General features: G+C 42.9%; 1 protein-coding gene across 6 annotated transcripts in view; it reads right to left on the reverse strand.

The window, feature by feature from the left end:
* Positions 1–457: 457 nt before the first annotated feature.
* LOC147223699 (nuclear factor 1 B-type-like) overlaps positions 458–27,870 on the reverse strand; it is a 73,352-nt gene continuing 45,939 nt past the window's right edge. For 3 of the 6 annotated variants that reach the window (XM_086165205.1, XM_086165207.1, XM_086165204.1), the window contains 10 exons: positions 27,269–27,325; positions 25,179–25,247; positions 21,988–22,108; positions 20,855–20,976; positions 17,382–17,516; positions 17,009–17,193; positions 14,769–14,907; positions 13,939–14,021; positions 9,849–9,937; positions 458–5,745 (listed from right to left, as the gene is read on the reverse strand). In XM_086165205.1, coding sequence (XP_086021331.1) covers positions 5,613–5,745; positions 9,849–9,937; positions 13,939–14,021; positions 14,769–14,907; positions 17,009–17,193; positions 17,382–17,516; positions 20,855–20,976; positions 21,988–22,108; positions 25,179–25,247; positions 27,269–27,325 — 1,133 coding nt within the window. In that variant the 3' untranslated portion in view covers positions 458–5,612. The remainder of the gene's footprint in view (positions 5,746–9,848; positions 9,938–13,938; positions 14,022–14,768; positions 14,908–17,008; positions 17,194–17,381; positions 17,517–20,854; positions 20,977–21,987; positions 22,109–25,178; positions 25,248–27,268; positions 27,326–27,870) is intronic. The other 3 variants (XM_086165206.1, XM_086165208.1, XM_086165209.1) reach the window with 3 other exon arrangements.

Genomic DNA, 27,870 nt, shown 5'->3' on the forward strand with positions numbered 1-27,870 from the left:
GCACTGACCCCCAACCCGCCCCCCCTCCCCCCGGTTGCCCCACCAGAAAAAAAGGAGAAAAAAAAAAGAACATTTCAGCTATATTTTGAGCAAGCTTCATTAGGGCGTCGTGTGCTGACATAATTAGAAAAATGAATGAACCACAAACAAGTTTCAAAAACATCAAATAAGTAATAAAGAGCACATTTCCAGGTGAGCTTGCCACATTCTGTTCTGTGATGCCGCTTTTTTTTCTCGTCACATATGAAAGTAAGTCTATCACATTTTACAATTATATACAACAGACACTTGGACAACTGGAACAGGCACTGCATTGCTATATTTTCATCTTCTTTTGGTGAATGTTACATCCTGTAAAAATGCTGGTTTTCATGTTTATAACAACCTGATGCCAAGTGACTAGCAGCTAGCCAGTGTATGGAAAGTGTGTATTGCTCGTGTAGGATGAAAAATGAAGTTGTTTTTTTTTTTGTTTTTTTTTTAATGTTTCCTTATAGTAAGCGTTTAAACGCCCTCTCTGTCCCTATAGTCTGTGTGAGATTCGCTTGAGAGGAAAGTCACACGTTGCACGAGTGCCTCCTTGCATAAAGTCATCCTGTTCTCGATGATTGCGGTGAACAATGCGTTAATACTTTCTAAATATGAAAAACAAAAAAAGCAAAAAGGTCATCGTGAGTGTCGGAGCGCCTTGGGTCAGGCTCTCGCAACTAAATGATGGGTGGAACACTGATTAAAATTTATAGTTTAAGAGCTTTTTTGACAGGCTACATTCACACCCTGCGTAGCAATAGACAAACGTAACCACGCCCAACTACATCAATCTACGTATCAACAGCTGGAAGGTACAGTACCTTATTGTGAAGCACTTGCAATTAATGTTTTATTATTTATAGTGTCAAAGGTTTCCTGCACCACATCAGGCATAGACAGCATGTGGAAAGTGCATTAAAGTGATGCCTTGATGCTGATCTTGTTTTTTTTGGAGCGTCATCTGCATACAGTTTGACAATGGCCAGCCCAATCAGAACTATGGCAAGAAGTAGCACCAATCAGCTTGCGACTTTTTCCTCTACAAAAGAAATCAACAATAATAAAAAAAAAGAAACTACCCGATAGACTCATCATCGAGGACGTTTTGTCATTTTTTTTTTTTACCCTGCTTTCTCACTTCATCAGGTGCAATCTTGGGCCTTTTTCCCCGACTGGTTAAGTGACATCACCTCCCAGCTGCTACAAGAAAACAATCACACCACGATCTTGTTGGACAAGAATTCACACCCATTTCCAAAGAAGAGAGAGCGAGAGAAAGAGAGATACAGAGAAAGATAGAGAGATAGAGAGAGACAGACAGAGAGAAAGAAAGTGAGAGTGAGAGAGAGAGGGAGAGAGAGAGAGAGAGAGAGCGAAATCACATCACACTCGCTATGGCCACACTAATGCAAGAACAACAATTCAAATATTTATGAAGTGTTTCCAAAATGGAAATATCTACGTACTAACCAAGTTCAGAAATAATAACATTATCAATAAAAAGCCTTCATTGTTGTTGTTGTTTGTTTTTTTTTTCTTGTTTTTTGTATTTTTTTTTAAATATTCTCTGGATCTGTCGGATCCACCTCCCACCCCCCCCACCCACATTCCTCCCTCCTTTTTTTCACGTTACATACAGGAAAACAACAACTGATGAAACATTTTAGATTCTAATAGTCAGGGAAATCTGGAGAGTTCTAACTCAAATCCAGCCACTGAAACAGATAAGCAAAAACCCAATTTTTTTCTTCCTTGAAAAGGAATTTTCCCCAGAATTGAAGATTTACAAGTATGGGCTTAAAAGAAAAAAAACTCGAGAAAGTTTACAGTGTACAACTTCCTGTCCTACGGCAGGTTTTTTTTTTTTTTTAATCAAGAGAAAGACCCTCATCTTCTCCCATTGTGTAGTGTCAGAGGCACTCTATCACACACACGTCCAGCACATAGCTCAGCCACGCTAACATGCGCACGCGCACGGTAACTCAAGCTGCCAAAGCAGAGTTCAACCCCACGGACTACTGCCGTCGACGCCGTCAGGATATTCTCCTTTATGTACAGTCTCCCATTCAAATTGACTGCGACAACAGTGACAGTTTCTCTCACACACCCGCTTGCAAACACACACACACAGGGACAATGCACTTCAGTGGGGGTCTCCAATGGCCGAAGGCTGCAAAGCACTTATAGAGTTTTCTTCAAAATAAACAAACAAACAAAAATGACAGAACAGTGCACATAGAACGGGGTGACTTTTCATCATTTTTTTTTCTGCATAAGAAATCTGGGTGAAGGTGGAGAGATTGAGCTTGACTTGAGGATTTTTTTTTTTTTCCTACTTCTGTTTCTCAGCCGACTGCGTGGAGTTCTCGGTCGCGCTGCCGACCCACCGAGGGTCTTCTTTTGCGATTGTTACGAAAGAGTGCAAAAGGAGTCAAAGCAGCATCTGAGACTTCGTCCTCTCTGTCTTCTATTTAGTATCCAACATGGTGAGATCATGACTGATATAAATAATGCCCTGGAACACGCCTGAGAGACTTGATTCAAAAAATCTGTGGGATGGGGGCGGGGCGGGGGCGGGTTACGATTGCCTATGTGCTATTTAAGTGCTATTTTTTTTTTCTAGCGGATTGTACCGGGCCACGTTTAAGAAGCTCTACGTCTCTGTGGTCCAGTGTTGATTCTCCCTACGGGGCTCTGCTGAGGGGACTGGGGGGAGGAGGGGCTCAGGAATCAAAATGTGCATATCGTATATACATTTATACAAGTCAACTACTTATAAAATACTTTCTAAAGGCTTGCTTGAGCCTGCCTGAAGCTGATTTGGACAGGTCTCTCTAGCATTAGTCGGTGTGTGATTGTTGCGCAGGTCACAGGCCACTTTACTGATGGGTTTTTTAAGGCATCTACTTGGAAATTGCATTCGGTGATGTCAAGAGTAGCGCGGCGCATTCGACGACAAGTAGCGACTCAGATTTTCTGCTCGTGTCCCGGCTCTGCGTCGGGACGTTAGGCGTCTGCGACGGACACAACGGGATCCCACGTTGATTCTTTTTAAGTGATTGTCGTGCTCAAGTCAAGCTGTCTCTCCTGTGAACGAAATGAGCTCCTTCAAGGTCACGCGCTGGCACCCCAGGTGGAAAGTTGAAAGGAAGAGTCACAGTAGACCAATCAGTGACTTTGCAGCCATAAAAAAAGACCAAGGATGTGTTGTTCGTTATAAGTGCTTCTCCAAAAAAATTCCAAATAAAAAAAAAAAATACCGCCCCTCCCAATTAGACGCCCAATTTCAAAAATACGCTGGAACACTGTCATTCGTTAGGCCTCTCTGCTAAAGAAAGAAAGGGAAAATCAAAATAAAAAGACCTTGTCATACACTGCATAGAAAGCAGTCCCCACTTTGGTCAATAAAAAAGGAAAACACCTACAACAACAACAACATCATCAACAACAACAGCGACAAACAACATCAACAAAATAAATGCATTACAATATTGTCTATCTCCAAACTAGCCTCTAATAATTGACGCATCTATAAGCACTACCTACATAGGCAAAACTTGGTATTGCATAATTTTCATAATTCTGGATTTCCACCCTCCACAATAGCGACTGGAAGATGAACACAATGAGCATTGAAAAATAAAGAAAAACAAAAGATGACAGGTTATTCAAAAGACCACCAAAAAATACTGAAACAAAAAAAATGCTGGTTGATTACAAACTTTACGGCAACTATACACAGCCTTGATATGCAATGTAACTGTGAGATAGAATAGTACATGAAGTTAAAAATCAACGTCATTCAGAGTACAAAACAATTCTTATCATAAAAATGTTATTTTTTTTTTCTTCTATGATGATAGATGCAGCAAAACAAGTGTAGTGATGTCTCTATAGTCAAAGGCAAGGCACGTAATGTGGACAATATGTCATCGTGCAAATTAATAGTACTGGAGAGATTTTCCTTGTATAAATACGTCTGGTCTGGAGAGGCAATGGCTGCAAACATGCCGTGCACAATTCGAGATTTCAGGGATTTGCCACCACCTGGATTGATCATTTCAGTTCCCGGCCTCTTCCAACGTGGAGTTCGCCTTGCAAAAAACGGTAGCTTTACACACAAGCCCACTGTACATTTCCAAGAATTAACACTTTGCATTCCACTTTTTTTTCTTTTTTTTTTTTCTCCTCTTTTTGTAAACATAAGCTTTACAAGGTGACAGCCAAATGCGTATGCTCTGGATCGTATCGTGGACATTTAAAAACTGAAATGCCAGTTTTACACACTACTCATTCCTTTTACTCGTGTTCAGGTTTTTTTTTTTTCATGTTTTGTTTTTTTTCTTTTTCTTCCCCCCAAAATAAATAAAAAAAAATCTCCCCTCATAGACAGGAAGGGCTCAACAGAAGTCCTGGCTTTCGCTCGGGGGCTGCACAGGTCGCTCAGTGCTCGCCTTCAACATGCTCGATGTTTATCTCTTGCGAGGAGACGGATATGTGACTGAACTCAAATTCAAATCTTCTCTTACACATTTTTACCCATAAAACCATTTAATATTTATCCCCCTTCCTTTAGAGTCTTAGGGCGAACAGACTGATAGCTTCCCTTCAAAAATTAAATTGCACTTGCCTCTATCGAGATTTTTTTTTCTTATTCTCCAACTTTTGAATTCCTTTTGTAAAGGAGATGGAAATTCTTTATCGAGGGGTCCAATCTTAAACCAAACATTTAGTGTCTTTTAGAGTTCTCAACTCTCACGTAAGTGTTTATGTAGATTTCTTGAAGTAAGTAGTAATAAAGAATAAACAAAGTCAACACATTTCCGAACAAAGAGTTGTGTCACAGTAAACTGAAATCAAAAGGAAGAAACACTCTGAATTCACAATTTTTTTTTGTTCCTACGGTGTACACAGTGAATTGTTTGATGTGGGAAAGCCTCTTTTCAAGAGGAGAGCTTAAAGTCTCAGAGCCATCCACCAGGCAGAGGTTGTTCATGAGCAGACCCCTTCTCTTGTGTGTGTGTGTATGTAAATGTGTGTGTGTGTGTGTGTGCGTGCGTGCGTGTGTGTGTCAAGTGTGTGTATTTTAATTGGAAATTTACATCTTTCCCCCCTCACATGGAAAAATAGGAATTGCCGCTAAGATACTAGAGTGTCATGCAATAAAACATTAAGGCATCTATACATCACAGTATTTGAATGGACTGAAAAGTTCTGCAAATACAACAACTGACTGGTGGGTTGGGGGGTTGGGGGTTTTTGGGGGGGGGGGGGGGGGGGGAAGCAGGACAGAGCAGACCTGAAGCTTTTTTTTTCTCTCTTCCCTCTAAACCGACGCTCATCTTCGCGGCCAGCGTCCATCAAGGGCAGGGATGGGATGGGGGGCGGGCGGGCAGGGGGGGGGGACGTTGAAGAGCCGAGACTGGGATCGTGTGTAGCTCGTCGCGCGTTGCTTTTGCTGGTTTCATCTGTGGCCGCAGACACCTGTGGTGCTGGTGCCCCACCACCAACACCCCCCCCACCCACCCACCCACCCACCCCCTCATTCGCCGCCCTGGGGGGGCCATCAGAGTCACGTGTGTTCAGTTCCCCGTCTCAGCGGGGACCAGGGGCTCACCAATGATGCTTATGCTGTAGTTCTGGTGGACATTTGTTGGCAGAATCGGAGTCCCGTTCGACACTTGGAATGGAACTAAGCTCGCCCAGGTACCAGGACTGTAAGGAGAGAGAGAGAAAGAGACAGAGAGAGAGAGAGAGAGGGAGATGGAGAGCGAAGACAGAAAGATGGAGAGATTAGTCACATGCCATTAACTTGTTTGTGCAACATGCAGTCAAAATCAGATTCTTTCTTTCATTTATCCTGAGCACAGCTTGGCTAATGAGCGGCGTCACCACTCTGCTGACAGTCATCAAGGTTCAAGGTCTCCTTATTTTCATTTAGTTCAGGCACACGGGGACAGGAATGCAGCTTGTTAATCAAAGATGAGGTGATTCCACTTGATTCCCATTGAAGAATGTCACCCAGAAAAAAAAAGCATGGAGGGGAAGAGAATGATTGGATGCAATGGTTGTAGGGGGAAGGGGTAGAAGTGTGTGTGTGTGTGTGTGTGTGTGTGTGTGTGTGTGTGCATGTGCATGTGAGGAGGGGGGGTTCCTACACAAAGCTGTCCCATCCCTATTCATATCACGCTAATGGCAAAACAACACAGTGATTGTTCCTGGGGAGCAACGGTGCTAACTGAAAACGCGAGTGGGAACAAACAGCGTGTTGTTCCCAAGGGGTACGGGGGGGGGGGGGTGTTGGGGTTGGGGGGTGTGCTACGTAGATGTCAGATAATTAGCAACCCCCCCACACACACAAACACACACCTTCCCACCCCTTCTCGCAGGCAGTCCCCCCTCCAAGTGTGTTCTCATCTGCCAACCTTCCACATCTCCCACAGTAAATGGAAGAGTACCTGTGCGCTACATTAGCAGTTAAGTTTTGACCAGAGCTCACTGACAGCTGATGAGGAGAAGCAGGAAGGAGGAGTGAGAGAGGGCCAAACAAAGGTGATCCGAAACGAAAATGAGACAGAGAGGTGGAAGGGGGGGTAAGAATGATGGATGAGGAGGTGGAAAAACTGGCTAAATTTTCAGTGAAAATATAGAGGTGGGAGAAAAAAAAAGCGGAGGTACGAATTCACTTCACATCACGTCCTACAACGAGAGAAAATACAAACATCACAGGAGTTAAGGTTGTGTTTCTCTGCAACGGCTTGGAAAAAAAAAAAAAACGCCCTCAAGGCTAATCCTCTGAGTTTTTTCCTGTCCAGTCCGTCCTCAAGTTATCCTCTCTCCCCTCCCTCCTTCTCTCTTTCACTCTGCCAAAAATCATCGGACAGGAAACGGGGGATTAAGTTTTTCCTACCTTGCTGAACAAAGAGCGCACAGAGCGACTGAGGGCTGCAGCTTTCTCTTTTCCTGTTTGCTTTCTTTCTTTCTCCCTCCCTCCTTCCATCTATCTCTGTTTCTCTTTCCTTACAAAACTCCTCTCAGGTAATGGCTTACATTACGAGGACCACACAGCTACAAAAGCCCACTCGCGGGCCTTTTGTGCTCTCCAAACTGGCGGATCGCTTCTAATCTTGTTAAAATCGATGGCTGTCAGTTCATATCTGCATCTCATAAACAAAATCTGCATTGTGAGAGTAGTTTTTTAGGTAAAGAAACCCCCTCCTTTCAGTCCAATTGGGACTCAGCTCGTCCCATCCCTGCCATTTGATACTTTCAGAGTTGCCCTATTAATATGTCTGAACTTGAAACTGTGCAGCAAGTGTGTACTTGTGTACCGTAAAATAACTTGCTGTGAACTCTCAAAGGTTTGTGATGCTGGTATCTGTTTCGTCCTCATAAGAATATGAGTATTTATCAAGTACCTTTACAATACACAATAAAGATAGTGGTGAGTCTCAGGTGAAGAACTCCTCTCCGGCGACAGATTGTTTTCAAAGTCAGGGGAAAATTCCATCACTAAATTGGCCCAAAGTCACCTTGAAAAATCACCGAAATCAAAAACGTGACCTAAAATTCCCCAAATAACCGTTTCAAAAGAAGCAAGGAACCGCGTCAGTGTTGGCAAGACATGAACGAGAAAGGCCTCAAACTTGGAGAGGAGCAAGTAAGTGGTTACATAAATATGAGCAAGAAAGAAATCCCCAATTCTCATTCAAAAGCCTTTCACAAGCATTTAAATAAAACGGAATTTAAATAATTTCCATTATGCTTGGGAAAAATTCTATTTATTTGTATTCACCGCCTGGAATGATTTTCTTCTTCTAAATACTTTATGTGATGGAAATCGATATGGAAAAAGGAGCGCCCGAGTATTTTGTTTCTGATTTTCTCCGGTCCTGTCCTACAGGGGCAGCAACCTACAGCGAGATGCAAAATATTTTTGATAAACCTTCAGTTCCTTCACACAAGCAGTCTCTTTATGTTCATGCACTTCATGAGGTTGTGCTCACCCATACAAGCTGACCAGCGTTGCTGCTTTTCCTCAAGTAACCTTCAAGATGGCCTCCCTCTGCCCTGACCAGCTCCAACTCCGCGAGCACGGCCCAGGCCTACAGTGTGCTTCGTTTAAGGATTAGCTCCCTAAATTAGATTATCTAATGGCATCTTAATGGATTGCTGACCCATTTCCTGCACAATGGCAACATGCGAGTCTGGCAGCATTTTAATTCGGGGGTAGCACTGAAGAGGAATGGTGGAGCACACCGTTAAAGGGCAAGCAAGATAAAGGAGAAATTCGACTGATTCCATCTCTGCATTCAGTGGGTTTGCGTGAATAATCATTCAGAGGGGAAAAAAATAGAATTACCCGAGCGGCCGCAAAACAAAATAAGCTTGTAACTAAATTCACTTTGGATCTGTCAGATCTGTTCTTTTAATGTACAGGAAAAGAGGAGGCTTGCGTGAGGAGAAGCTGCTACAGGGGACATTTTTCTCTGCTACCTCCACCGGCCTATTAGGAGGCCTATCGAGGGGGCTCTGCTGTGTGTCGGTGTGTGTTTCTGAAGACCTTGTAACTTCAGCAGGCGCAAAATCAACTGAACACGCACACATGCACACACACAGTCACTCACTCAGACATACACACACGCACACACAAGCACGCACACGCACGCACACACACACACACACACACACGCACACAGATGCCCTACACTTCCAGCAAAAAAGTGGAAAAGGGAGACGTAACAGGAAAGGGCTTAGCTCAGCTTGCTCCGCCACGGTGAAACGGTTCAGGTTTTTTTCCCCAGAGAGGGAGAGATACAGTACAGAGGAGGCAGAGAGGGATGAGGAAGGGAGGGGGCGGGGGTTAAGGCCGGGTGGGGGGCTGGAGGTTTCTGAAACTTTAGGTGGAAGAGAGTAAAGCATGACTTCAACATTAAGCCAAACAACACTAAGCTTGTTGAAATGTGGAAAGTTACACACATGGTTTACAAAAAATAGGCCCAAAATGACTTATCTCATTCTCCGTGGTCTGACTTAATTTATTCTAATTAGCTTACTTAAAGTTTATGTTATGAATATAACTATTTTGTTTTTGTTGGGTGTGAGTCCGAGGGGGGATACGAAGTTTCCAACTCATCGTTTGGAAATATTTTTCATCTTTCAGTGAAGAAAGATGACAAATGTGCAGAATGAAGTCATGGCAAAAACGAAATATTACGACAGTTTGCTTCTTTCCCAACACTTTACCGAGATATTTTTTTCCTAATATTTATTTTAGGACAACTTTTCATAAATTCCCATCTATGGAAAAATATTTTGCTTAAAAAGCTATGAGAATACATAACACAAACAAATCCAAACATCTTGCTCTGCCCAGCCAATAAGGCTCGGCGGAAAATATCTAAATAAAAGTCATCATAATTAAAATTGAATTTAAAGGAAAAAAGGGGAACAAGGACATCAGTGTTCCTGTAGCCACAGTAATATACGACCTTACTCTAATAACCAGAAAAGAAAAAAAAAACTATGTGATCCTCCAGCAGCTTCTGACCAGATGCATTTAATTTAAATGTGCAATCAAGCATAAAATATATTCCTGAAATTATATTAAGAAGCAACAAAGAAATTTGTTTAATATATGTCATATAATGTTTGTGTGTGCGTGTGTGTGCGTGTGTGTGTGTGTGTGTGTGTGCGTGTGCGTGTGCGTGTGCGTGTGTGTGTGTGTGTGTGTGCGTGTGCGTGTGCGTGTGTGCGTGCGTGCGTACATGTGTGTCAGACAGAGACAAAGAGAGGGCATGAAAGAATGAAAAGGTTACCTTTGCCAAGCAATCCCCAAAGTGTCGTCAGTGGCACTGGGGCCATAATGCCTGCCGTTTTGAGTCACGCTCCAGTCACACTTCCTCAGCTGTCAATTGAAACCTAGCGGTCAGATCACTGGGCCAAGACAACGTCCACTTCAGATTACACTACAACTCAACACTGTGAATACAGATGCATGCAGAAGAGCCTAAAGCAGGAGCAGCAGAATATGACAATATGAGAAAAGTGAGCCCTCACTGTTCAAAAAAAAAACAAAACAACTGTGATTGGAGTCATATTTTGTTGTGGAAAATGACAGGTCAAAGCTGGAGATTAAAAGACAGAAAGAAAAACGCATGCAATCAGTTAGTGGGAGCAGCTAACCTGCAAGTAAAAAAAAACCATGTTAATGACAAAATGTGACTGGCATCATATTGGTAGTCATCTGTGTGTGTTTTTTTAACTGGTTAGCCAATAAAGCCATGCGATCGTTATGATGCATGCACCCTGTGAATAATCATTGCCTGACTGTAAGTGCACTTTCAGATTCAGCGCAGGGGACGTGCGGCCTCAGTAAGTAAATAAATAAATAAACTGACTCGACATGCAGAGTTTTTTTCATTAGCTAACTGTTCTTATTGATTAGGGGTCAAAATCAAGTTAAACTGCACGCACCCATACACACACATGCACACGCACACAAACCCCCTCTTAAGACATGCCAACCTTACATACAGATTACAAATTACTGGGAGAAAAAAAAGCCACATACAAACTGCGTCTCCTTTGCATGCATTATGCGAGCACACGTGTTGGCAATCCAGCTGAGAGCTATCTCTGCCAATACCAACCTAACCTTGCCCTGTGGTCAACACATTCATTTAGTAATGCACCGGGATAAAACTGCACTGTTAGCACTCTGTGCGCAGCGTAGACATTTTGCCGAGGCTCTTAAAAGGGATTTAATCAGATATACACGTATACTGAATATTCAGAGCCATTTACAGTGACTAAGAAATCTCTACTTTGTTTTTGTTGCTGTTTTTTTCTGCGAGCACCTGGATGAAGGTTTCCCACTTATATTCATCGGACATTGGAGTTTTTGACATAATATCTTTGTTCGGACTGATGAATGGCCTAGGAGCACTGCTAAATTAAAGTGAATAAACAATGCATCGTGTATTTATCTCATGTTGGGCAACTAAAGCCCCATGCCGCTCCCACACTCTGCAGCGTGACAAAAGCTTGGAGAGAATGTGCAGGCTTGGCCAGACGCTCGGTGCCAGGGCTCCTTGTGGGGCTTGCCATCTGTCCGCTGACACCAGCACATCAGAGTGGCACGGGCAGCGGGGAGAAGGGGGACCGAGCCGGGGAACGTTAGCAAACAGATGCGGGCAGATTGTGGATTAGGATCCTTCCTTAGATAATACCAAATGACATCTGATCATGGATCTCTCCCTGTGGAATGCTAGATGGTGGCGTTCCCTCGAGGGGTTAACCAAGGCGAGACATGAATGGAGGGTTTCACACATTCACTGCCTGGGAATCATACAGCAGGTGTGAGTGGTAGTGTTGCTTTGTTTTTAGTTTTTTTTTTGCAGCGCTGCGTGTGTGTGTGTGTGTGTGTGTGTGAGTGAGTGTGAGAGAAGAGAGAGAGTGCATGCGTGCATCCAGGGATTTCTATTTTAGTGGAGCCACATTTAAAGGTTGTTTTAACCTTTAATACCCAGTAATTAGATGTCAATCATATTATTTCATTAGAATGAGATTATCAAATTATCAATTGAAGTCTGGAATTTACACTCCATGGAGAGTTAAAGGAAATATCCGGGAGAGCATATATTATTAACACGCAAGTTCCAGTAAGATAATATTTATATATAATATTTATGTATTTACAATATTCTTTGTCATATTCCCTTGAGAAGAAGAAGAATACCGTCTGAGCTCAGTCTGACAGCAGCAGAGGTACATGCAGTGCAAGTCAAGGCCTCAATCCATCATAAAGACAGATGGACAAAGACCAGGCTCCTCCATGATCCAGGCCCGTTACTGAACACTCTTAAGAAACACTAAACCTCAACAATGGTGACTCTCACGCGCCTCTTTAGGCACATACATGTGATGTGTCCCCTTCCCTACCCTGACAACAGACCCAGCTGAACAAGTCAGTAAGCCTCACAGAGCCCGCACAATAAACATCCCGTCGCCAGATGAGGACGACAACAGAGCGAAAGTGCTTAGTGCGGAGGGACTTGGCTGGGTGCTGGCCCACTCCGTGAGACTAGCTCTCAGGCCATTAAATCACACCCCAGAAATCCAGAAACAACTGCAGAGGCATGATGAATCGGTGTGAAGAGTGTTCTTTAATCTGGCAGGGAGGCTTATTCATTTGGATATAACATGTAATAACATCCGGAAAAAGGTGTCACTGCTGACACATAAGTATCTGGAATGAGCTCGTCAAAATCTTATCTGTTCTGTGCTATTGTTGCAAATCAGCTTTACTGTCCCTCATTATCATTGAAAAAAAACCCTTTAAAGTATTCATTAATATCTGTTGGATTTAGACTTGAAATTATGGTCCTGAAAAAGAAGCAGGTAATGCAGCTGCACTCTGACAGCTGCTGTGTTGCGTTGTCACTTTGAGCTCATCTGAAAGAAGTAGCATGGCTACTAGAAAATGTGGGAGACGACCTTCACCACATCGACCGAGTGAATCCTCCCTCACCTCCTCCTCCACCTACAGAGGGAGGGTAAAGCGACTACTTGAGAAATCCAGATCTTTTATATTTTTGCTTCCTTCACTTTTCAGAAAAACGGGGAGAAATTCAAAGCCCAAAAAGAGACAGAACTGGAAAAAAAAGAGGAGCGAGGAAGCGGAGGCGAGCTCCAGCTTTGTCATTTGTACTGAACATTTTAAAAAACTGAGCAGAGGAGAAACCCAGCGATCATTATGTAGCCGCGTGCAGATGCATTCAATTAGTTGTGGTTGGAAAAGCCTTGGCCTCAGACCAGCACTTTCAAAAAGTAGGGGTGGGGGAGAAAACTCTCTCTCTCCCCCCGTCCGACAGCAAAGAAACACTCCTAGCCTTGCGGACACAGAAACTTTCATACACCACCCCTTCAAACACACACACACACACACACACACACACACACACACACATACACATACACATACACACACAGACAGACAGACAGACACACACACACACACACACACACAGTCCTAAGATTGCTGGGGGCAACCGTGTGTCACCAATACTAAATATTTGACCTGAGTACTGTAAATGAAGAAGTGGGCAAATCACATGAGGTTTGTGTGTGTGTGTGTGTGTGTGTGTGTGTGTGTGTGTGTGTGTGTGTGTGTGTGTGTGTGTGTGTGTGTGTGTGTGCGCGCTTTAGAGAGAGAATAGGAAAGACTGTCCGTGACTTCACTCAGTAATGTCTAAAGGAAAGCTGAGCATATTACACTCTCAAAGACACCTACACGTCCCATCAATCCTCTGAGAAGCCACACAATGACAGTGAATTTGCTGGCGTCTTGAGCCCTTTCTTCTAAATTACCCTAAGAAAGGAAATTTTTTAACCTCTATAAAATGAGGGAATTACACTACAAGACAACACACCTTAAACATCAATATTCTACAAATAATCTAAATGAATGTACTTGATGACAATATTTAGCTTCTATGCAGAAATGAGGAAAAATACTACTACATGTTGCAAATTTACTGCAGGTCATTGAAGGACCTTTTCTGTGATTTGAATATTTACAGAGTAGTAAATCAACATTTGCATGGAACAATTTCAAGAAAAAAGATTTCACTAGATCTATGATATGCTACACCAAGTTATATTAAGATTGAATTTTATCACAGCTTCAAAACACAGATGTTGTTTATTTCCTACATAAGTTGGTCAGAGCTATGATTGATCTCCTTGTAGGGTTGCTGTGATTGTTTTCTACATAAAGTTCACAGTGCAATGGGCTCTTGCAGAGGGCAAGGATTTCACATGTGATGTGTGGAGCAAAGGGCGGGGCAGAAAATGAAAGGATAAGAGCAGCAGGTGAGCTGAGTGTGGAGGTGGGAAAGATCTCACCTGTTGCTGGTGGAGGAAGGCGGGATCTCTTGGGCTCAGGCCGACAAAGCGATTAGCCGTTGGGGTACCAGGGGCTGAGTAGCCTGGGCAGCCACAAAAAGACAAATTCATGCTTGCATTACAAATGTAATTTTATTCATCACATTAAGTTTTTAATCTGAACCAGAGCGTCTTACACAAAGTTTGCCTAATTTTAATCACCAGCATTACTAGCATGTAGTGGTCAATAAGGCATGAGGAATCCTACAGGGTTCATTTAAGGGCACACTCACTTAGTCAATACACAGGCAAGCATTGCGTTGTTTTTTCACAAAAACGACCATGTAGCTGTTTGTTTAAGTTTTCTAAATAAAAAGTGTGACAAAATATCGCTACAATCAAATTTCACGTCAAGACTGTTTACAATACAGTGGCTATCAGTGTATGGCTGTTGCATTTTTCTAAAATGTTTTGTTTTCAGGTAAATTTGTACTACACACATTTATGGATTGAGGGGGAACTCTAAAAGTAATGCAAATCTGTGATTCACAAACTCTATTCTATGTATTCTGTAAATATTCCAGATGTATTTTTGGAAAGTTAAGAGCAATTAACCCAGATCAACAAACTGTAGCCTGTGCTAAAAATAATGCAGCAGTGATGGAAAACTTAACTAAAGGGCGTCTCTTTATTCTCATATATCTATTATCAGTGCAAGCTTGAACGATCCAACCGGAATTTGGCAAACTCCAAGGGGTTGCAGTGTACACACATTAACACAGTATACAATAGCGCTTTAAAATGGTGCAACTGTGAGAGGATGAGGGCAGGAGCGGACGGCCCGTGCTCACCTTCCGTAGATGTGGTGATGGGCTTGGTGTCAGGCATGGAGAGTGGTAGGGGTCTCACTGTGCCGTGGTGCGGGGAGGGAGCCAAGACTGGGGTGAAGTGGCCCGGGACTTTTCCTACCACCTGACCACTGCTGTTGGGCTGCATGGATGCCAAAAAAAACAAAAAAAACAAACAAAAAAAAAAAACAGAAATCATCAAAATTCAGAGCAAGTGTGTTTTCTTTGAAAGTCGATTTAGTCCAGATCAGAGGGATTTTCATGCCAAACATGAGCAGAATAGTTTACAACTCTGGCTATCATCAACTTTGATGTAACTTCTGTGAAAATGAAATTTGATGGTTTAAAATTGTCAAATGTTACTAAATGCCAGAAGGTCTATGCTAAAAAAAACCCTTTCCAAAACAGGACCGAATAAAAAGCATAAAAGCACTTGACCTTATGATGGGACAAACTGTGTCCACTGCCTTGTGTTTACAAGGTCTAGTTTACTTGTAAACATGGAGTCATACAATACAGGGTTATAAACCACGACAAGCTTGAGAGAAACTGCGCTAGGCTTGTGCCAAACAAGCTGAAATGTCTGCACTGCTCTGGTTTCTATCCCAGCCTGAAATCCACAACAAAAGGTGACTGGACACTGTTTAAGAAGACATTTAAAGCCCCGCCTGAAAAGAAGATTTTAGTACTTTCAGCCGCTGTGTTGTCACAATTATTACTGATACTCTGGGTGGGGGCACGGGCCACAATGGATCCTCAGTTACTGAGGATGGATTTCCTACATGATTTTACACAATGATTTTAATGGCGCTCATAAATGGAATTTAGGAGGAGTGAAAAGACAGAGGGAGCTGCAGAGTGACCTGTTACAATGGTGTGAATGTGAGAGTGCGCGGAGCGAGGCAGATAGACTACATATATAGAGGGTGAAATAAAGGAAGCTAGTGGGAGCTACTCTTTTAGACGGCTGGAGACTGTCTGGGCCGTTCATTTCAGGGCCGCCCTAAGTTCAAAACTCAAACAGGCCCTTTTGGAAAAGAATTGTGTCCACAGGGATCCCTCCGATGTGAATAGAATGTTTAATTAGAGTGTAATATAATCTGCGTTAAAGCAAGCATAAAAACATTCTGGCACTCGTCCATGGGATTATAAACGCTGTGTTATTTGCTGAGCCTTCCTCCCCCCTCCCTCCCTCCCCCCCCCCCTCTTCCTCCCCCAACTGGTCTTCAAGCTAGTGCTCTCTCTCGTCTTGACTGGGCCCCGCCGCCTGAGCCCGCCGCCCCCTCTCTCCTTTCTCCAGCACCCCAGCAGAGGGCCAGTTAATTCTGCACAAGAGCCGGGCCCCGGCAACGGCAAATATTTACAACCTTTATCATTCCCCGCGGTTTTTCTCTGGAGTAACAGACCCCCACCACCACCGGCCCGCTCCCTGCTCTGGAGATGGAGCCGTCTACAGAGCCTTTGTTTACAGTGAGAACAGCGGGGATATAAAACTCACATAAATATCACACGGCTCTCTCATCTATAGAGACGCCTGCTCGCTCTCTCCCTCGCTCTCACCCACTGGCTGCAATGTGGACCCTGAATGTATAAAAGCCCTGGGCTACTTGATTTACTAGAATGTCTCGATACAGTTTTGTATGTCACGTGTGACTGCAATTGCAATAGTTTGGTTGACTTTTTTTTTTTTTTTTATAGTCATTGGGACGGGTTTATTTCAGCGCAACTACGAAAAAATAAGCCTTGGTATTTGCAATAAACTTTGCCATTAGATCTCCGTTCAGTTTGCCAGCAGAAGAAAAACTATTTTAATTTTATTGTGACTTAAATCACTGTATATTATCATAATTAACTATTTTAATGATGGGTTTGTCTCTGACTCATATAATGTCCCCACATAATGGGGCCAGCACTAAAACAAGAATTATGTCTTCATTTAGGGGTTCCCAAGACAAAAACCTATCAAACAGTGGTCATCGTCAGGGCCTTCAATGTGTGTCTTGGGGTGTGCACTGCTGTTTTTAAGTGGAAAAGCACCAATCAGATGATATCAAAATATTATTATTTCACCATCTCGGTCATTCAAGATGTGAGCCGGGGGATTTTATGTCAACAAAATACAAAACATCTCTTTCTCTCTCCAAATACACAATTGAAAGCAAAAAGGAATGTTTAAGAATGACTCCGGTCCATTGAAGACACCAGCTGAGTTCCTTTCTCAAGATAAGAAAAAGGCAACGCACCTGGCTGCTCTGTGGGCTGGACGGGTCGTATGACGGCACGTAGCTCTTAAGGGGATCAGCAGGGTTGAGGTGGGGCGGGTAGCGGATGGTGGTGTGCGAGAAGTAAGGTGAAGGCGCCGGGGGCAAGATTGCCGGGGCAGAGAACTGCAAGGGCGAGTGTGGAGGGGGACTCCTCGTCGATATAACTGCAAAGCAGACAGAACAGAGACGATAAAGGGAGTGAACCGAGCACTTCAGATAAAGCGATCATCATTGATCCGAGAGGGTAAATTGACTATCGGCATCGATTTCTCCACCGCGTTCATGCAGAACTAATTGATTACAGCTTCTGATCCTCCAGCAGACCCTGTAGCTGGAAGCAGCGGGAACTCACCACTGTGTCCAACACTTGTTAGGCCTGGGTGATGTGGCTGAGGGAAAGTGCTGAGTCGAGGCGAGGAGTCCTGGGGGGAGGTGGGGCTGAACAGCGGCTTTTCTGGCTTCTTCATAGTGGGAGAGGACATGTCTGCTAGGAAGGAAAACACAAATACCAATGTATACCTCCGGCATACAACGCAGAAACTGTCCAGGAGCGCTTTCATTACCCTTTCTGTTGTTTTAGCAGTCTGCTGTGTGGAATTTTATTGCAAGCTTTAACATAATGTTCTGCAAAATACTTCTATGTTTCCTTGCAAGATGGGTTATACATATTGATAAATATTAATATATACTACCCCCCCAACCACCATTTTTACTTCAACTTGTGCTCAATGCTTGATTACCATTTACTTGAAGGCAATTTTCTATGATGATAAAATTCACTGTAGAAAAAGGGAACTGTTAAAATTGATGTCTATAAAATTCAATAAATGACATAATAATTAACGGAGGCAGAAAACACACTGTTGGATATATTAAAAAAAAAGAACATCCACAATAGAATATCACATATGGACAGTATGTGACATTAAGCAGTGATCTACCCAGTATGGTAAAAGAATAAATGCTATTTTAAATAGAACATTTTCAGAATTTAAGCTAGAAAAAACCCTAAAACAACGATCACAAAATGAGGCGTAACTACAATTAACAAGCAGCACGGTCTCTCTGTAGAAGCAGTTGACTAATTTGAAAATTATAGAGGAGCCAAATATGTTTGGGCCAAAAAGGACCGATAATCTGTGGAATTGCCACTTAATCACTTAACATTGCGAAAGAAATGTGAGTCATGTGAAAATGTAGTGTTTGTCATGTCTGAGCAGACAATTAAATCCGGTGAGATGATTCTCAGTTGTAAAGCAGCCGGTGGCTCAAGTGGGATTTATACATTTCAAGACCCTCATGTAATCTAAAACAGAATATCATACTGCAACATCTGCTGGGCTTGGCCTTACACAGGGTGTGACAAGCCACCGTAATTCCCCGGGAATAATCCCGAAGGTTTAGCGAAGTACGTGAAATTTGTTTCAAAAAATGTGTGAGCGACGGAATGTGCAGAGACTTTTATGAGTTTCTCTTAATTGCTGCACTACACTTTCGTAAGCAATGTTCTGCTGTCACAGCGGTGTGATTTTCAATTTTCCATGGTGAGACTCGGTGGCTGAAGGGAACGTGATAACAAATAGATGCGAGAAGCAATGGCCTGTGTATTCTATGAACATTCATCAATGCTTTCCTGCTCTGTCACAGATTCTCGGGGTATTGCTTTAAATCATTCATCTCTCCCTCCCAAAACAAGCGTAACCCGTGTTGTTGGGACATTGCTAATATATTAGCCATTCTTCCCTCATTTTCCCACATCAGGAAAGGATCCACCGGAATGGTGGGATGAATCACTCATCTCCAGAGAGGACAAGGTGGCTGGAATTCAGGGGGATTTCCCACACTGAGGTTGCGAGAGGATACAGGCTTAAGTGCTTTCATTTTCGTGTCGGAGAGAGAAATACCTTCGAGGAGATAGATAGCACCACTTGATGTTTGCAAGTTAAGTATTTTCTGCAGCGGAGATATTCCTCACGACCCCCCTCCCCCAATAAAACCTTTTGAGGAGAGAGTGGACTGCCACGGGAAATTAAAACGAACAAGTGATTACATGAAGTTAAATACATTTGATTGTTTGAATTCAAATGTTCTCACATGTGGACCGGATTAATTGCCTCACTATCGTCTGTATCAAATGATAAAAACAAATGTACTTTAAAAGGGCAGAAGTGGGCGAGAAATCAATTCTCGCGACGCATGGCGAGGTTTTGTCGACCATGTGCAAGAAATGACCGCTTGGTACTTGGGAGGCCTCATATGGGTTTAATATCAACCCACTTCTCATTTATTCTCTCCTGACAGAATAATAGCTGCTTTTGGAGAGTTTCCTACCCACTGCTTTGCCTTTCTCGCCTCAAGTTTATGCAGAGTAATACTCTCAGGTCTTGCGCAAAGGGACAGTCTGAAATTTCATGTACCCACAGTGGGCTGTGGTTGAGTCCCACCAGTCCTGTGTCTCCTCTTGTCTGTCATCTAATATTTCCCTGGCTTAGCCTCCTTCTTTTTCTGTTAGAATACTAAAAAAAAAAATCTAACGGGACAGTGAAATGGAAACAGGAGACGTCTACAGTTAAAGCAAAATTTAATAACACGCGTTTCCTAATTTCACCCCTCTGGTTTTCAGCGTGTTTTCAATTTATGCAGAAATGAGAAAATCCAAAGAATATTGTAAAGAATGTCTACACACCCAGAAGAGGTGTAGAAGTTCGATATTTATTGATAAAATCTGATGCATTTTAGTGCAAATAAAACCGTCAGGGAATAACTGATGGATCACCTTCACAGTGTAGTGGGTAGAAACCACATCTTGCAGATTTTCAACAAGAGCACTTTGTACCATTTGTGACTCAGACCAATCATTTCATACCGGCATTCCTGTTAGATCCAGAGCATGGAAAAAAGTCGGCAGAGTGAGCAAGACTGATCTAGAAATACGCGGCAGCGAGGGCCTTAATTAACAGCGGCAGCTCAGTGCCAGGAGACAATGTAATGAGACATGCAATCAGTCTCGTGAGGATTTTCTGTCTTGCACAACAGTCAACTTTCTTTCTCACACATCTACCATTTTGTCATTTCCCAATATGACTAGATGTATGTGACTGTTGTGTGACGTCAGTCGGATCGCAAGTTGTAAAATGTCCGGAATTTTTTCTCTGCCGTGGTTAAAATCTTCCTGAACCACCTGCCCCTCGAGTTAGTTCCTTATAAATAACTCAACCTGTGTTTCTACTCTGTTTACAAGAATGAAAGCTGATTTCAGGACTTGTTAACTGTCATTTGGGGGTATATGTAATTCCAAAAACCACAGTTGCTGTTTTTCTAACATACTATAGCACTCTGGAACACTGTGTTCTAGGATTGAGACCTATATGTTGTGGAATCCCGTGTTTCCTGTACTGCAGGCGACAGGTGTGAGAGAATACTGATTTACATTTACACTCAAGTTCAAATAGGTTTAAGCTGTTTTACAACTGGCGAGGCCGGGGGCTATCTCTGTCATGGTATGTATTTTAAGAGGGGTGAGCAGGTTTATGTGCAGGGAAACCAGATACAGTTCGTATGCAATGAAAACTGCTGTGACACGTAGTAGAACAAAAGTTTGAAAAGCATAAGAGGAGCTATTTCAAAAAAAACACTTTCATATCTGCTTCCACACAATGATGCTGTAAGATAAATGCTACCCCGCCTCTCATTAAGTTCAGTCAACATGGTCTGATTAATAGTGAGGGTCTGGTGTAATTCGGTAAACGTGATACTGGGTGTCCTTGATGACGTGTATCCATGTCTGGCAAACTTGGTAGATGAACAAAGACAGAAAAAAATCACCTCCATCTCTATCGTGCCAGTTTGCCCGACTGCTGGCTGGTGAGCTAGGTGATGAGTAGAAGTCCGGTCCTGTCGGGCTGGTGTCCATGTTCTCTTCCATGTTCACGGTTTTGGGCCTTTTGCTGTGAGACATGGGAACAGGAGTGAGAGGTTGGGCATGGCCATGCATGCATCATTTCAGAATGACAAAAAAAAATAAAAATAAAGAGTTCAATCAACTGAGAAATAGTTTATCTTTGATTATATTGTACTGGATACAGTGAAGGAATCGAAAACTGTTTCTCCTGTTATCACTGATAAACTTTATTTGGTAATGATTGATTCCAGGTTACTAATGTCCCACTATATGTCCCCTTTTTTAACAGGTCCCATGAGTAATTATTTGATAGAAATTTGTGAGTTCCTTGTTTTATTCGCTGAAACTGTAATCATGAAATTAATCTGGCTCAATTACACTTCGTTGACACTTAATGCACAGGGTGAGTCAACTCCCTCCAGTCATTAGGCTCTAGTCCGAGGACATAATGAGTCATTGGTGTTAAAAGTCTAAGCTGAGTTGCAAGTCTCTTATGATTTTGTCGAGCCAAGTTTGAAGTCGTCAAATATGTGAATCAAGTCCAAGTCATGTGACTCGAGCGGCGAAGAAGATGATTTCCTGTGCGTGTAACTTTAGATAGAAGTCTCAAGGTCCTTTTTCAGGGCTAATAACTTATATGGTATCAGATCTGTGCATAGACCTGTATCTCTGCAGATACCGATCATGAATTTTTGCCACAGAAGGGTCTCGTCTCCGTTTCGGAGATCATTTTCTAAGACTTTTCAAACATAATTTCAGCGTCCGTTCTTCGAATCTTGCCAATCGTTCCGTCCCTTAATTTGCAAAAGAAAAGTTGCACTTTTAGTTTCTCCCATTTTTTCATGTGTTTTTTTAATGACTGGAACATTTTTCTGATCTCATCTTGAGGATCCATGCCAGCACCTTTGGCATTCTGGCTACTCGCATCCTCAACTTGATACTCCATACGAAAGTCAATAGAATTTTTTTATTTATTCAGTCCAAAGTGCACATTATTTTTTTTTGAGGGTAAGAGATTTAGAAGAGAAAAGCTCTTTTAAATTGTAATCGCACTCACCTGCCAGGTGGAGAGGACAGGGAGCGGTGCAGCCCCACGCTGGAGTTCAGGTCATGATAATAGGGTTGGCTAGGCATGTCTGCCATGGAGAAGTTTACTGCTGCACCGTGGGTGATGGGCACTGTGGAGCACAGAGACACAAAGAGCCACGGTAATACTGTAATCACAGCAAGGAGGCGGTGTCAGATGGTGTCTTTGCTTATATCTGGAGACAGACAATTAATTGTATATTGCCTTGACTGACACTTTAGAGGCCCAATGCATCAAATTAAATGCTCCCTACTCACAGGTTAACTGTCTGACCATCACAGACATTTCTGCTGAGCGGCCTGATTAACAAGTCACTGCTTCCACATGACGACGGACGCGGGCGGGAGTTGAAGCCACGTGCGACTGCCTTCTAATGTAAGGGTCGCAGTGAAGGAGGACTTTTGTACTTGGTTGTATGCTGACGTCCCCTCCCAATATATTCTTTAATGGGGTGGTCTTTGCACAAGTGACGCATAAATAAAATCTCAGCAAATGAAATCAACATCTTCTCTGTGGTTCAGTCACACTCAGCGGTTTTCCCACAGAGTGATTTACAGTGGAGACGGTGTTGTTTTCCACACTGCGGTCAAGGTGAGGGATATTGTTTCACGGGAGGATGGGCTGGAGTGCACAGAACAAAAGGAGTTCACCAGGCATCCTCTCTCTCTCTCTCTCTCTCTCTCTCGCTCTCTCGCGCTCTCTCTCTCTCTCTCTCTCTCTCTCTCTCTTCCCCCCCCCCCCGCCTCCTCTGTCCTTCGTTGTCTCTCGCTCATCAGTGTGTGGCCCACGAGGCAGCCTGCAGATCGAGCGGTTGGTTGGTTTGGAGTCGATGAGGGGATGGAGTGTGTGGCGCCGTCTGTTGTGGTCTGAGGTTCACCACTGGCACGATCCCTCCACCAGCCTCCACCCTGGCAGCCCACTGAAGCCCTGGCAAAGGCCCCGACCCATTGCTACCCATACCAAGCTGTCTGTGGAGGAATGCATCCGGCCCAGGCGCGCTGAATACAAGTCCATTGTATTTTCTTTTTTTTTTTTTATTTTCAGTCAAGGCTGAGGATACCCCCGACCAACTCCTCCTCTCACTGGCTCAGTGGGCTATTTGCAATGCTGTTTGGAAGCCCTGCCAATCATCTCATCTCATAACCTTGGATTTCACTTCAAAGTTGAAACACAAGAAATATAAATGATGAGGCTGCAAAAATAACGTAACCCTTTTTCTCGCACCGCTCATGCTCACAGGAGATAGTTTGCTGTTTGAGGGTATCAAATAAAGAGCAATGTCCTCCCTGATGTATTTTTAGTCAAGTCTCATTTGCCCATGTTATCTGTTCCAAAGTATTTTTACACTAGCAGTCTCGGACTCCTGTTGCATTAATGAGTGCCCTCATCCAAATGCTGGATCGCAAGTCAGCCTTGAACTCCACGGCTCCCTTTGATGGACTTCAAAGAATGTCTCAACAGCCTGGACAGTTGGGAGAGAAGCGCGATGATAGACAAGCGGCGGCTTAGATATCTTCCCAGGGAGTGACCGGCTGAGTGAGTGACAATTCCTGCGCGTACGTCGACCTTTTTAAAATTCCAGCTCGACTTCAGTCGGCTTTAGTGAGAGTGGGCTTGGTCACATGAGAGCAAACACACCGGCGCGGTGGCCATCTGGTCAGGGGGCAAATCAAACGCCAAACAAAAACAAAAGTCTTTGAAAGGATATTCAGCTGAAGTCATTGAGTTCTACATTTCAAAGTGTGATTAATACAATCTGGCGCGTGCAATGGCATCATACACACTTTGTTACTGGAGGTAAACAAAATCCAAGGTCACTATGAATTTGTGTTTCTCGACCCTTCACATGTTAAATGGTGATCATTAGAATCATATTAACTCATAACTATTTAGACTTTTTTTTTTACATTTTACTTAGTGGATGGTTTATTGGTGCTTGATAGGGCAGGGTTCTTGGCCCTTACTCCAATCCAACCCAGTTCTGACCTATTTTAGGCCCTTGAGAACTTTTCAGGAACACTTGTTTCGCCAATACATTCCTGTTTGTATTAATGCAGAATATGCTTGCTTTATTACACAGTGATTGTAGCCAAATACCAGATTTTATTTTGCTAGAAAATAAGTATTCAAAAATAAATAAACAAATAAATAATTGACATTATTATCAAAATTGGGTTTTTCTTGCTGTCCCCAAAGTGGTATCATCGTCTCTAATCTTCTTGAAGCATTTCAGATTATAATTTTGTCAATTTTGGGGAGCTCTGTTCTGAACATAAGAGAATGTTATTTCCTTATTTTAGGACAGCACAAGATTGATATTTGCATTTTTCTCTCACTGTCCGCAATTTTCACAACCTGGATTTGGAATGCGGCTTTCCAAGTATTGCTGGATGAGCAGAAATCCTGTTGTTTTATACTCCGATTCAACCGAGTGCAAATTTAAACCCGCTCCTAAGAGTTACCTCCTGAAGCATTTCACTTTAACTATAAGACTGGAAATGCCTTGTACAAACTACAACGTGCAGACATAACAGGTACTTTTCTTTTTAATATAGGCTGTTGAGGGTGACTGGAGTCTTTGTGTTCCAGCTCACAGCTCCGACAAGTAAATGGTGCCTCAGGGTGCTTCTCCACTGTGAGAGGCAGAGGTTTCGTAGAGAAACAACCGTCAGTGGCTTTTTGGGAGGGAAGACGTGTTTATACAAATACACACAGGCTCATACAGACATCTCACATCTCATACCGACAAGCGTTCTCTTTTTGCAGAGCAGACAGGCCAAACCTTCTCCTACAGTAAGGGTGTGTGTTGTGTGTCAGTGACTACGACTTAACATTAAATATATTGGAAAACACATGAGGATTCACTGGAAACACATGAACACAAACCCAAACACACACACACACAAACACACATATATAAAGAACAGACATTTCAATTACTGGACGGGGGCGTGTACAAACCATGATTGACTTTGCTACCATCAACTCTCTGAACTCTCTGTTGTTTCAGTTAGAATGAAACTTACTTGCAATTTCCTACATGCAACCTCATGTGATTCCCAGAATCCCTGCGCTACTAATGCCAGGAAGGTTTTTCTTTTTCATGCATGTACGCAAGAGAAAAGGTGAAAAAAAAAAGATTGAAACAGCAGTGTACTTACTTCTGGACACTCGCACCAGTTCCGCAACACTGAAGACTCCTGATTTAATGAAGCTGTCCTCCAAGTATACTGTTGATCAAGGAATGTATAGATGTATCAGCACAAATCATGCCACCTAAATTAATGATAACTGGTGTGATGATTTAGGTGATTTAATTATGATGGATGAAAATGTGAATTCATTGAATGAAGTCCTTTTACAATACAAATACCAATACAATCCTTGGATCAATGATCTAATGTTCACCAACTACTCTTAAATAGAGGTGGAAAATTTAAATCTAAAGATTACCCTTATCAGTCTCAAACTGTCAAAAACATTTTTAGACATTTTAAGACATATTTCTTCATTTTTTTTAAGTGCACCTCCACTTTTGTGTCATGAACTTAATTGGATACTCATATGCATCCCTTTTTTTCCTATAGAGTATACCTGACCTGAAAAAAACAGTGCAACTAGATTTGTCTCATAGACAGAGTATAGATGATGATACCGGGTTGGATCACCAGAGCATCTTCTTAATTGTTGTTGAGTTTTCTATTTAACAAATAAACTCGAAAGGCACTTCAAAGTGTAGACCTCCCCTAATGTATGCTAAAGTAAACTTACTTTTTTTTCTATACAAAACGGATCCACCTAAATGGTAATGGTTTCTTCTTTGAGCCATGCTGTGCCTTTTCAAAAAACTGCAGAACAATAAAAATGCCAAGACAAGCAGTGGGCATTTTTCTGCATCTGTTATTCTGTCATCTATAATTGATGATATTTAATTTTTGAACTGTTGACTTGAGAACGAAAGCTGCGGGGACACAAGGTCGACCTCAGAACTTTTCTGCAGCGCAGTGACGAGACGTACTTTCTCGGCTAGGAACCCCACAGCTGTGACTACAATACATCAGCCCCTGCAGTTACTTGAACAAATATGGAAAACCTGAAAACTGCCAATATTGACTGTGTTGCTTGGAGACAGTATCAGAGTGAGAAATATCTTCATGTATCTGAAATTGCCATACAATGGTGAAACGAATGAAAAATGATTTTGAAAGGGTAACTTGGGTTTGTTTTCCCCAAAGTTAAGTTGTTTTTTTTCTCAAGAATATGTAGAATCCAGAGGCCGCTCTTAAACAGCAGCGAGACAGTTTTGACGCCGCCGGGTTGATTCCTCCCGCTCGCAGAAAAGGGAACCTGAGCGTGAACGTAACAACAGATGATTCATGTATATTTTTCGCCGTGAAGAGCCGCTTCCCGGGACTCAGCAGTACTCCTCCGATGCTGTCAGTCAATACGTAGAAAGACATATTAATGACACCCAAATGACTCTGGCTTGGCTCTGATGCCATGCCAAGGGCACCCGGGCCCCGCCAGAAAGATAGGCGGGCAGCTCAGTTTGGCACCTACCGAGCCTAATGCTTCCAGTGAGCCCATGGCTTTCGTGAACACTGCCACCGCAGAGGGCCTCCCAGGCTTGAGTCATTGGCTCACTTGTATGTTTTACTTGGCACGTGTATCAGCAGAACCTACTCTAGAGGTAGAAAACTAATTACACTTCTCATACTATTTTCATTCCAACATTGTGACGACACAGCGCGGGTCAGTCCGGGGAACAACGGGATCCTGAACAAACCAGCAATCTGCAATCTGCTGTATCATTTTCCCACCACATCTTGAGTGTCCCTATCAATTATTCCTGACTCTGTTTTTGATGTTGCCACTGGGATGTAGACAATTCCGATTTTATGAACCAATCAAATTTTATCCCTGCACGGTCCATGCAAAATTAAAAACGATGGGCTCAGCTAGTGGATGTCAGCTTGTGGAATAATGACTTTATGTTCTTATTATCTTTACACCAGGTGTGCCACTTTGACTTATATAGTTTGTGTTGGCTGCTCTGTTTTTTATGACCATTAGAAAAACCTAATTAAGCTATACAACCCGTCTTTGCGGCCATTTTTACACCAGAAAGTTCAGCGCCTTTCACTATTTAAACGAGGTATGTTATGGTGTGCATAAGCGTCTGCACAGTGGATTAGCTGCAGGGGAACAATAGGGCGATGACAAGAGGGAGGATGACTGGTACTCCACATACCTGGAAGAGGGTTCTTGCCTGGCTCATTGTTACTGGGACTTCCTGACTGCTGCGAGTCTGCAAGCACACAGAAAGAAAAGGCGGAGTGAGGTGGGGGCATCAAGACAACAGCACTCCATCCTCCTAAAGAATAGTTTCTTGTAAGTCTTAATCATTTCCAGTAAGACGAACCCTGTGACGAATTGTATTGTTTCATTCACATCTCACTCTTCCCTCAGACCTCTGGCTTCTTTTTATTTGCAAACTTTAAATACCAGGTACAGCCTTCCTTCGGCCTTATGTTTTCCTTTACTAGTGGAGAAGAGAGTATCAACTATAAACATGACAAGTTCTGTTTTAAAAGAATTAGCGCTGATGGCAGACCAAACTGCGAGAAACGCTCAGTGTCTGACACAGGATAGCCTGAACTTTTTTACCGCCAGACCTCCAGGTAATTTTTCAAAGGACCTGGGGAGTGCTGGGGTGGGGGTGAGAGAGTGTTTTGGGTCCTGCTCTGCAAGGTACGAGTACAGAACAAACGCCAAGGGAACAGAGGAGGGGCGGGGAAATACAAGGAAACATGAGTGGAATTCTTTCCACCGGCAACGGTGCAGAGCCTTCAG

The sequence above is a fragment of the Fistularia commersonii genome, chromosome 19, assembly GCF_037954325.1.
Source record: "Fistularia commersonii isolate RoL2024-O1a breed Wild chromosome 19, RoL_Fcom_v1.0, whole genome shotgun sequence".
NCBI lineage: Eukaryota > Metazoa > Chordata > Actinopteri > Syngnathiformes > Fistulariidae > Fistularia > Fistularia commersonii.